The 12,734-nt window shown below is 36.3% G+C and overlaps 1 protein-coding gene across 1 annotated transcript in view; it reads right to left on the bottom strand.

Annotated features, from left to right (window-relative positions):
* Positions 1 to 1,466: 1,466 nt before the first annotated feature.
* The window catches only part of LOC113234402 (cholesterol 7-desaturase), a 30,223-nt gene continuing 18,955 nt past the window's right edge, over positions 1,467 to 12,734 (bottom strand). Inside the window, exons 2-6 of the mRNA XM_026469711.1 lie at positions 12,353 to 12,525; positions 10,148 to 10,253; positions 8,895 to 9,022; positions 5,496 to 5,666; positions 1,467 to 1,733 (exon numbers count right to left, since the gene is read on the bottom strand). Coding sequence (XP_026325496.1) covers positions 1,569 to 1,733; positions 5,496 to 5,666; positions 8,895 to 9,022; positions 10,148 to 10,253; positions 12,353 to 12,525 — 743 coding nt within the window. The 3' untranslated portion in view covers positions 1,467 to 1,568. The remainder of the gene's footprint in view (positions 1,734 to 5,495; positions 5,667 to 8,894; positions 9,023 to 10,147; positions 10,254 to 12,352; positions 12,526 to 12,734) is intronic.

Raw genomic sequence — 12,734 nt, 5'->3', positions numbered from 1 at the left:
GAAACATGTGTATTTGTAATAATCTCAGTACAGAGTACTAAAAAACAGACCTCAAAAGTACGTGGAATTACATCTATTTGCCAAGTTTTTTTTAAATCGGTGACCGGAAAGTGAGCAAACCCGGATTCATCCCCTAGTTCGCCACTATACGGGACTTGACACAGGAGATAATAAAAATCGGTTCTCACTACTCAAAGTATATTGAGAGAGAAAAACGCCTTGAATTGGAGTTAGCAAAATCAACCATTAAAATAATTGCTCCTTATAATAAAATTTAGGCGCTATTTATAAAAATGAATCTTCATGCGTGGACAGCCACTTTTAGAGGTGGATGATTTTCTTCAAAATTAAATGGGACCACTATGGAGGTACTCTTTCCAACAAAAAAAAATCATGAAAATCGGTGCACAAATACCGGAGTTATCGCATAACATACATAAAAAAAAAACATACAGTCGAATTGAGAACCTCGTCCTTTTTTTGAAGGCGGTTAAAAATGAACATACACCAAATAAAGTTATCGGATGTCAGATCAAGGCCTATGCGATCACAGTACTTCAACCTGTTACTAAAACGTAGTTGAGAATAACAAAACAGCTCTGTTAAGAAAGAGTATAGTTGGGATGGCACCAAAAATATATATTGAACTACCTGAAAACCTGAAGTCACTACCATTAGCATTATTCAAAAAGAAATTGACATCGCTATTGATCGATGAATGTTATTATCTATTAATGATTATCGACGAAGATTCATTTTTATAAATAGCGCTTAACTTTAATTTAGGAGCAATTATTTTAATGGTTGATTTTGCTATTTCTCCAATTCAAGGCGTTTTTCTCTCAATATACTTTGAGTAGTGAGAACCGATTTTTATTATCTCCTGTGTCAAGTCCCGTATAGTGGCGAACTAGGGGATATTTCAATAAAACTTAGCAAATAGACGTAATTCCACGTACTTTTGAGGTCAGTATTTTTAGTACTCTGTACTGAGATTATTATTTTCAAAACTTATAATGTCATGTAACTCCAGAGCTATTTATTTATGTTTATATGTTGGATTTTTTTGCTTATCTAAGAGTTTAGACTTTTGGTACATATAAGTCATTTTTTGATAATTTTGTGGATTGGATGCTTTTTGCTTAACTACGTCCAATTTTACTGTATATTTTTCCAAATGGCTTTTAACCAAAGCCATTTGAGGTTGTATCGACATTGCCGTGTGGCGCCCTGCATAGGTGAAGTTCATTATAATATTGCATTATATACATTGACTTACAATTATATGGACGTCGGGTCCGCGCTAAAAAGTGTCCGAACTTATAGGGCGTTAAAATCGTATACAGAGCGTCATTCACGCTTTAGTCTTCGTTTGTTCGACTGACAGCGAAGCAAGCAAAATTAGACAGTACTGCGATGACATTACAATTTAAATTCAACGTTTTAGCTTATTCATATTCCTTTACATGACACTACGTTTAAATAGGTTGACTTGGGACATTTTTTCGTGGTTTTTGTATTAGACCCGTCGTCCATTTATTTGTAATTCAATGATTATATAACTTAATTTACCAATCTAATGGATTTTGGTTAGCTTCTCTGAAACTTTGGCTATTATCACTATAGAACTGACTAAACCAGGTCCTATAAGCTCTGATAGTCTTGTCCGCCTTAACATACGCTGGAGCCCCGACATAGCGTTTGCTATTCCATATTGCTACGTCGCGTTTGAACTGAAACAAAAAAAATCATTCATCAATATAACATCCTACTGCCGACCACGGGTCTCCTCTCAGGCGACGTTTTGTGTCACGTCTTAAAAACTAATCATTATTATTCAATGACTTCAATCATTAGAGCTCGTGCTACGTGCCGGTGATATTTCGCGACTGCGGTCGCACCAATTCGCTGCGACTTGTTTAAACATGTACAACTAAAAGGCTTAGTGCAGTGTGCCCGCGACTGGCGACCATTGGTCGTGAGAATTGCAGCGATTGGTCGTCGCAAGTCGCTTGCGCTTGCGACTACTACCAGACGGTCAATTAATGTTCCTATTATTATTAGATTATTACATAAGTAATTAAATTATAACAATATAGGTAGGATAGGTTAATTGATGCAGTTCGTAATCGCCGCACAACATTAAGGGTAACATAAAACTGCGATGCGACGACGAACCACAAGAATTTGCGAATTGCTCCACATCGCGCATATCTGCGATGTTAATCTTCTTTGTGTTCTTTTCCTATACTTATCAATAACATCAGCGTAACACTCATTTTACGATCCATGTCGCTACCTAGTTTAAAAAATACGTTCAATGCGGTCGGCGATGGTCGAAGGAATGGTTACCCGAATCGTGGCAGTCAGACGCCTTGCCGTACGAAATCGCATCGCAGCAATTCGCAGTTTTGTGTTTCGTTCGACCCTAATTGGATGAATATTAAATCTCCTTCTTATGCTTCCTATGGCACGGACCCGTAAAACGGAATTTTCCAAAAAAAAAGTTCTGATACTATATCCACTTACCCTGTCGGTACGATAATTATTTGAATATTCACTAAGCTATTGGTGGTGTTACGTCGCTAGTCGCCCGCATGCTGCACTGTATTCCGCGATACGTCGTGACCGCAGTCGCGACGTATCGCCGGCACGCTGCACGAGCCATTAATACAAGAACATTCACAGCAACGACATGTTCCAAACAAAACACTGTCAATAGTGATAATGTTTTGTTTTGTTCTACTATATCTTATTTCAATGTAAGCTTAAAGTGAGCTTATTATAATATTATTCATATTCGTACCATGACAAACCAGTCAACCGAGTAATGTATTATTGCTGATTATTTTATTATTTATTTATTCGTTGAGCATTGGCTATGGAGCCATCAGCTTAAGCAAGCAACAAAGGATTAAGAAACTTAAAACGTAATAGTACTTAAAATCAAAAATTAATTTGTGAAAAAACTGTAACTACAAAAACCCGCCATTTTTAAAAAATCTTGCTAAAGCGATTGAAGGAACGAATTATTTCCCAATATTGTTTATTCCTTACTAAAAATAGGAAAGAAAAAACGCTATATGAACTATATAATGCCATCTCTTTCTTTTTTGATGTTCCGATTCGTCTTATCGTAGTGTAATGTTTAGGTACTTATTATTATTTACATTCAGCGAATTTTAACTGTTAAAAAAAGAAAAGTATGTAATAATAAAATCTATTAAAATTAAGTTGTTTTCAATCATTTTTCCGCATTTTCATTCAGAAGAAAAATAAATAAAACAAGTTGAGTCTTGCTTGTCACTTTGAGAATTCGGAATGTTAGTCTAGTGTCAACTGTTAGTGTCGATAAGGAGCATATAGATGTCGCTGGCTTAATTTTCCGAAATAAACATCGCGTATTTTTATTTAACGAGAAATTATTTCCTATGTACTAAATAGTAATAGTACTGTATTAAATAAAAAATAAACAAAATATTGAAGATACGATACATTACGTAAATAAACAAGTTCAACATAACTTTTAATCATTACAAGTCAATACTTAGACAAAAAATTCGAAAAAAATATTGTTTCCACTGCGCCCGAGTAACTATTTTATGTTTGCTAAATTTGACATAAGAACAATGTTACTTTAATGTTAAAGTCGCGTCATAGTACGAACTGAATAAACGAATAGTCACAAAGCTGCCAATAAAACATCATAGTTTAATGTAAGCTTACTTTTGTAAGCGCGTCATGGTACAAAAAGTCAATGTAAGGTTAAAGTAATATTGTTTTAAGAGGTTGTGGTAGGCGCCCAGTATCGTAGTACCGTGGACAGACGTGACAGTCAATATTTATTGGGAATGAGCTAGATAGGTAGTTAATATTGAGTGTTTACCAATAATATTTATCCATAGTTGGGGAATGAACGTAAAGTAAAAGAAGAAAATACAGTCCAAATGGTGAATGATGTAGAATAGATGTTATATGAAAGATGTTGAAGTTTTAGGAGCAGTAGAACGCCTTGTGAAGGTGTTCGTCCTCCTTACCTATTTCTGCCGCCAAGCAGTAGATAGGTGAAATTATAGGCACATGGGACTTGTCAACTTATGTATCAGGATGACGGGCGCAATGGCAGTGCCCAGATCTTTACGATTTAAGGCCTATACACACATATCCGGGCCGTGTCCGGGACGTGAACGGGCCGTGCTGCGCCAGGGGTTCAAAAAAATATCGTAGCGTATATTTTGTATATACTTGTTCACATATGTCCGTGTCCGAGCCGGCACCTGGACGGGCGCGCAGTTCATGCAAACTAGCACGCCCCGTCCACGTCCCGGACACGCCCCTGATGCGTGTGGATCATTGACTTACAATTATATGGACGTCGGGTCCGCGCTAAAAAGTGTCCGCACTTGTAAGGCGCTAAAATCGTATACAGAGCGCGAAACTCCGCTTTAGTCTTCATTTGTTCTACTGACAGCGCGATACTGCGATGACATTACAATTTAAATTTCGAATAGGTTGACTTGGGACATTTTTTCGTGGTTTTTGTATTAGACCCGTCGTCCATTTATTTGTAAGTCAATGGTGTGGATAGTCTTTTTTAAAGTTCTGAGTAGCACTGCAATTTTTTCGTCTTTACTTGGAATTATAAAAAAATGCATGTTATGTTACGTACTTTTTCTTGCGGAAAGGCATAGATATTTAGACTATGAAGCCCAGTCTTTTTTATATTTTTTAAATTTATATATGGTCACCATAGTACCTAACTATTTTTTTCATATTATCTCTACTCTATTATTGTGTATTGAGAACAACTCTGTTGCTTATTAATCTATGATATTGAAGTGTTGTGTCTTCACTAGTGATGAAGAGACTCAGTCTTTTAAGGCGTTTTATAACGACTCGACTCCATTTTACAGGACTCGACTCTAAAATTAAGACTGGATGTTCGAGTTTTTATTAATAAGACTCAGTCGTTATGCTAAAAGACTTAAATGATTTGAACGACTTGAAAGACTTAAGCGACTCGAGTTGTTTGCAAAGGACTTATACCTATTTTATGTCTTATTAAACCCGAAGGTTATAAATAAAAATGACGCAAGTAGTATGTAGAAAATAATCACGTTTATTTACTTATAACAAAAATTGTAAAATAAATACCTTGTGGGCAGAAATAAAATCACGCCATACGGCTCATGACTCGCGACTCCCGAGGCTATGAGGCGTCAGTCGTTTTAGTCGTTTTAGTCCTATAAGTCTTTTAAGCTTCATTAGGGTTAAAAGACTTCGACTCGAATTAATTAGTCTTCAGTTTTCAGTCTTATGACTCAAGAGTTGAGGGTTAAAAGACTAGACTAGTCGCGAGGCGTTAAAAATTAGTCGAGGTTTTTTAAAAGGCCTTAAAAGACCTCAGTCTTTTAAGAGACTCATCTCTTTCTTCACTACATAGATAATCGTTGTTGTCATTTTATGTAATATTATTGATAAATAGTGAAACTCACCATGGCAGCTTCGGAACGATTAAAAATCCACCCCATCATAGCGTTTGAAGCAGGGGAGAACACTCTGAAGACGCATTTTTGTTTAAGCGGACCCACCGGGGTCACGGAGTTGGAGATCAGTGCCTTACCGAGCGAGGTGGAGAGGCGGAGTTGAACCTGACCAGGACCAATCTGGAATTTTCCAAACTTTGCTTAGCATTGGGAATGGAAGTAACTAACGTTTCAAGACTATTTACAAGTTTGCCGTGTCATAACAAACAGCATTTCGAGAAAAAGCATCGACTTGATCGTCGGCGCGCGTGACATTTGATACCTGTCACTTTTCTAATCAGTTGCTACCTTTTTTCATTGTTTACATTACGGGCGGCGATAAGACACGTGTAATATAAACACTTGAAACTCAAGAACCTATTGAGCTACCGTAAAAAGAATAATATGGGCGATAAGAGCACTTCGGTAGCTTTTGTTTAGACTACAGTTATGATTTTAATACGACGACTTTATTTGTAAATTTCTGAGTACACTGAACACTTCTGAGAAATTTTCATAGTATTTTACGCTTTAACATCTAACCACTTTGTACCTATATTCACTTTATTAAAAAACAAAACAAATATAACGATGACAAGCATTTAAATACATATCGATTAATACTAGATTCATACGAAATTAAATTAATAACAGTCGCAGGTAGCGACGAAAATCGCGAAAGTCGCGAGGAAGAAAATTGACGAATCCTATCACAACTCACAATGTAACGACCTAAAAAAGGTTTTAATACAACCTATATTGAATAAAGTTATGTGTTTGAGTGATATTTTACTCCAAAAAGTATTTTAATAATTGTGGCGTCCTGTACGCCTTTGTATTCTTACTTGTACGATGTACTTTAACGTAATTGAAACAACTTATTTGTTTGTGCCTCGCACGACACGCACGCTCGCTCCCGCTGTCCAAGGAGTAATGCGAGAGGGCGCCTCGGACGACTATATTTTATTTTATAACTGCCACAATAATGAATAAGTTTTTTTCCAAAAAACAATCACTAGGTGCTATGACCTCCACTATGACGACCTTTTTTCCAATAAGATTGTGATTCCAATAAGATATCAAATGTTAAAGTTTTAACACCATCCGAAAAAGCACATCCTGACGATCATTTTGATAGGTAATAATTACAGAAATTAATTAATAATGTCATCTATCACAACTAAAGTCTTCATCAAACACTAAACGTGAACAATCCCGCCAAAGTTTTTTTTCACATTTTTTTTTTATGTTGTAAGGACGCATCATGAATATTAGTTTCTTTATACTAGGATATCGAGTATTTAACAGTGAAATACTAGTAAAAATTTGGTGTTAATACATGTGGTAACACCAAAGTTATTTGTAAAACAGTTCACCAATCGGGTACTGTAATTTATTGGTAACTATAGTTACCAGTGACGTTTGACCGAAAGTGGACATTTTGACAGTTACTGGTAGCTATTTTATTAGGATTTTTGCTTTTTTTTTGTAATTTTTGAGTTAATTATATAAAAAGATACATGTAACTTACGTTTTACGTTAGATATTAAAGAAATCAAGCCTATCTATAATTTTACTTCAAAATAATAATAATATGTTTGTTTCACATCACAAGTACAGAGAGCAATGTGACAAGATTTTCAAAAAAATAATATAACAAATAATGCTTAATTGAAATTATGTTTTAACCTGTATATGCATTGTAAACGTGATGTCAAGTCTGTCGTCAACGTTTTACTTCAAATCGACCAGTTAACTTGAGCTTTGCTATAATGGACGAAAATTGCAAATTTACATAGTTAGTATTTAATTACCGATGAAATGTGATTCCGTTTGTTTTGTAATTAGATGTTCTGCTGTTTTTGCCACACCACCGAATGGAACAGCCACATATTGTTAGAGATATTATCTTTATTACAATAAATTCAGAATATTTTTTGGAATATACGGAGACGTACATACGGGTCAGTAGTTGGCTTGTCTATATTTCAGTGCAAACGGGAGTTGATATTTATAAGAGCTGTATCGCTAATGTGTTACCAGGAATATATGGCCCTTATTTCGTCTCTCTTTCTGGTTATATACTCGATGTGCGTCTGGCATGTTTGCCGTGAATAGAGTAGACGATTTTTTCGCCATAATACGGAAGAGATATTGGTCTTTTGTTGTGAGAGTGAGCGATTCGGCCAATATAATTATAAGAACAGTATGCGATGCGTGCTACTTTGTAAGTGACCACTCCATTTTTAAAATTTAAATAAATTAATTATTGTTATATATTACTATTATTTCTAATGTGAATTCATTTCAATTTAATGTAATTCTTAATTATTTACTTCATTAATAATTATAATATTCGGTAAATAAAATTCAATTTAATTGGTTATGTAATGTAATGTAACGTAATGTAATTAATAATGTTAAATTTATTAATGGTGTATACCTAAATAAAGAAACATTTAATTTATTTATTATTATAGCAAAGCTCAAGTTAAATTGGTCGATTTGAAGTGAAACAATTGACGACACCCGACATTTATATCGAATTCGGGCTGGCCAATCGGAGCGCAGTTGTCACCGTAATGATTTGGCAGAATAGTTTTGAAACAAATTAAATGACATTTCGTTTCTATTTATAGTTATATACTCGATGTAAGAATATGACCCTAGTGTGGATTTACTTGCGTATTTGTATATTTGGTTCCTTTGATGTGTGTCTTGAAACCGACCAGCGCACGGTAACGCGAGCTTGGCGTTACGTGTTTGCTGTATTCGTCGAATAACAAGGCAAAGAAACAAGGCAAATTCTTTGTCACACATGCTATCTACACACGTGGTGATTGTTTGGTAAAAATATATAAATAACAAATAGCCATGTGAAGTACCACCATTTTACAAATAATCCTGTTTAGTATATGAATTAAAAGCACCGGCCGTTTAGACGTTTGTCCGCTCATCAAGTTGCGTATTAATTCATAACTACATTGAAGGAGCTCATTGATATACATTGTTGTCAACAGTGACGTGCATTGAAATTTATGGAATGTATAACTTTACGACACAACTCGCCATTTGTTTTTCAAGATTCGAAATTTTTAACAATGAAATCTAATACGATTGTCACTTATAGGGTCGCTGTACAGCACAACTTCTACCTCCGGCCGTTTTATTAAAGCTTTTTAATCAGCTACCCCTCACAACATTAGTTATAAATCTAAAAACTTATAGATGCGACTCGCATTTGATTATACTTTTTCGATAATTAATTGAGATTTGACCTCACTATTCTAATCTGTGAAAACGGCCATCATAGCGTGCCGGTACTGTAGTGCGCTACGCTTGTGTTAATATTTTACAAATTTGTCTCACCTGTGTAACTTTGACATCGACGTGGAAAAGGTTTATCTTCATCCATTTATAATCATGCGTGATGTTAATGTCGGTCGTGTGTAGACGATCTTGGTTACGTTGCCAGTCAGCGGTCCAATAATGCTCGCCTGGAAGTACAAAAGAAATGAATATACAAAGAATGAGATTAAAGTATCTAAGAATAAGTATATAAGAATAAGAATAAAGTATAGAATCATAAGCAGGAGCTGCATGTCACGGAAATGAAGGTGCTGCGCTGGATGTGTGGAGTTTCACGGAAAGACCGTGTCCGCATCCGCGGCAGCCTTCACGTCCGTGACATTGCAGATAAACTGCAAGAAAGCCGCCTACGTTGGTGCGGCCACATCTTACGGAAACCGGCATGCTACGTGGGAAACAAATGTCTGGCTATGCCACCTCCGCCGGGCCCCGGGACGTCGCCAAGGGTGATATGCGTGCCAATGGTCTCACCACTAAGGATGCCGAAGACCGTGCAAAGCGGAGGAGAAAAAGTAGGAAAGCGGGCCCCGGGCTCCGCAGCAACACTGCTGAGGTCGCAACCGGGACAACGCTTAGATGAGAGAGGGAGAGAGAGACAAAGAATAAGAATGGAAAATGTAGGAGTACGTTTGTTACCCTTATCTGTCAATTCAGGACTAGAACGCGAAATACGTAAAATTAAAACTGAATAAGATATAATAGCAGGGAAGTAAGAAAGGTACGCGAAAACTAATGAATAATATAATTTGGAATGAAAAATTATTTTTTCTGAAATGACTCCACTAGTTTGTTATAATTATTAATACAAAGATCGAACACTTAGGAAAAATTCCTTCAAAGGATTAGACGTCTTATAGCAAATCGTGACAGACGCTATGCCAACTAAACCACGGAGCGAACCAGCGGACCTTACAAATTTTTCTATGTGTTTGTTTTTATCGAAATTATGTTCGAAAGTATACCCTTTCAAATAAAAAAAACAATTTTCAAAATCGGTCCACAATTGTAAGAGAAATCGGTAAGTACACTGACATGAATATAAAATTTAAGCATTTTCCACAATTCCCATGGACTCCTTCATCAGATTCTGACTTGGTGACATTGGGATTACCACGAGAGTGTACCCTTTCAAACAAAAAAGGAATTTCCAAAATCGGTTCACAATTCACTGAGAAACATACATAAAATACAGCCGAACATATAACCTCCTCCTTTTTTTGAAGTCGGTTAAAAACGATGAAACTTTTAATCACCTATTAAAGAGTGGAGAATGGGATGTTTCTTTGTAAACGTGGCAAGCACTGACGTTCCATGGACTGCGTTCAGATGCGCAACATCAGCGCCGTTTTCCGGAATCTCCTGTAAAGAAAGAAACACGGTGCGTAGAAACTAAAACTTTATACTAAAGCTTTAAGCTTCTGGGTATTTGAATGACAAAAGTCCGTGATAGGTGGTAACGATATTTGACATAAATTTTGGATATATCGACGCCGGAAAACGATCTTGTCGTATCTCGAAAAATGGCAAAATGAGTTTTTTATTATATTTGGAATCAGAAATAAAATCCGCATTTTTTTGTCTAGGTGTCATAATTCTGAGAAATTTTTTCGTTATACGGCGTTGATTTTTGACAGTGTTTTTTACGAAATACACGGAAAATAGTGTAATTAGGAAAAATTCGATATTTTTTATGATAAAATAGATACACCAAGAATTTTGCTTACTTTTTTTTGAAGTTGAGTTACACGGTCCCCGTTTAGATGTTTCAAAATACTTACAGCATTTTATCGCGGCCAACCAACTACGGTTCACCTCTCGATAATTATAGTAATTAATTATAATAATAATAATAATAATAAATCTATTTACTTAAACTTAAACTAGAGAAATTAACTTTTCAAAATTGTTTTAGGAAGGTATTACACACACACACATAGTGTTCATTCACAGAGTTATTATTATCAATTCTTCTTCTTCTTCTTCTTCTTCTTCTTAAAGTGCCTCTTTAATACTGAAGGTTGGCCGTCAGCTTCCTGTATCCGTCTCTATCAACAGCCAACCGAAACAGCTGTTCGATGAAGGCAATGCCAGTCCACTCCCGGATGTTCCGCAGCCACGGTTTCTTTCTTCGCTAAGCGCGTCTCTTTCCTTACACTTTGCCCATCATTATTAGCTGTAGCAGCGTGCATCTATTGTTCCTGATCACGTGACCAAGTTACTATATTTTGCGCCTTTTGATAGATGGCATCATTTTCAGGGACATATGAACACGCCGAAGCACGGTTTTGTTCGTGACCCACTGAGTCCAACCAATGCGCAACATGCGACGGTAGCACCACATTTCAAATGCCTGCAGGCGTCTTGTAGTGTCTTCTTTTAAGGTCCACGTTTCGCAGCCGTACATGACGATAGGCCACATGTAACATAAAAGTAACCCGACTCGGAGCTTTATGTTCAGTTTAGTTCTTAAAAGAAGCTCAAGCAATTCCTATCTGGGTCTTGATTTCCTGACTTGTACTGTCGTATCCGTTCTAGTTGTTTCCCAGTTACAGATATGATAGGGCTCAAAGCCGGATTTCTCGAGACCACCACGAAGTTCACTTCGTCTTGTTTATGTTCATTGATAAACCGGCTTTCACGCTACATTCATGAACCTTATTTACAATTGCTTGCAAATCGGTCTCCGATGCTGCAATGAGAATAGTTTCGTGTGCATAACGCAAGTTGTTAACGAGTTTGCCGTTGATCTTGATTCCCACTTCAAGGTTTTCAAGCGCTTTCGAAATCACAGCCTTCAAGTAAACATTAAAAAGCAGCGGAAGCAGGACGCAGCCCTGCCGGACCCCACGACATATCTCAACTTGATCAGTTTCTTCATCTCTTATCGTGGCCGCTTGCTTCTCATACAGGTTGCGAATGATCAAGACCATCAAGACCAATCTCAACTTTGTATATATGTACAAATGTTTATTTACAAAGTGCAACCCCTAGAGTTTCTTGCTCGTTCTTCTCAGGGGAATCTGCCTTACGAGTGAGCCGCACAGTTTAAACAATATGGCGATTTCAAGTTACAAAAATCTATCTAATCTGTTGAAAGAACAACGGCAAAATCATATTCAAATGTGTTAATTACAAATTTGAATAAAATAAATTCATTAGGTTTTTCCAATTATAATAGCGGCCTATATAAGTCTGAAAATAAAATCATATTTGAAAGAAACTCTAATGACTAATTAGAATGTAACCGGACATCAGTCCGGCTACACTTCTTAGTTTGTTAACTTTGAGCTACATCTAGCCACCAAAAAAGGAATTTCAGTACCTACATATGGTCCACATTTAGTTCACTATCAATAATTATTGATTACATTTGCTGCAATATTCTTGGACATATTTATTGATTACACCCTATTTGAAGATATAGACGGTGTAATTACAGAATGTTTTGGAAAAATTACCTGTATATGACAGCTGACTGTGAACTCATTCCTTCCCCGATATCCATAAGTCTTCAACTCCTCAGGCTCCTTCATTTCCCACATCGGAGGTCTATTTTCCGCGTCGTGCCAGATCCAAACAGCGCCTTCTACTTCCACTGTTGGCCATTTTTTTACAGATACCCCTTTTGGAACTGAAAATAAATATATACGCATTGTTCAATGTTGAATCGAGATCAAGATATCGTATATTTTTGAAATTCCAATTAGTAATTCGTTTCTAATGTCATTTGAAAAAACGAGATTAATTATTTCAAATAAACTTAAATACTATGGAATACACTTTGAATCAAATGTGTGTGGATTCTGGAGCCATGTCGTCTTTCCATACATCTTTATCTAA

This window comes from Hyposmocoma kahamanoa, unplaced genomic scaffold (assembly GCF_003589595.1).
Source record: "Hyposmocoma kahamanoa isolate Upper Pololo Valley unplaced genomic scaffold, ASM358959v1 84, whole genome shotgun sequence".
Lineage (NCBI taxonomy): Eukaryota > Metazoa > Arthropoda > Insecta > Lepidoptera > Cosmopterigidae > Hyposmocoma > Hyposmocoma kahamanoa.
The sequence above is the reverse complement of the archived record's forward strand: the minus strand, read 5'-3'. Positions and strand labels throughout refer to the sequence as shown.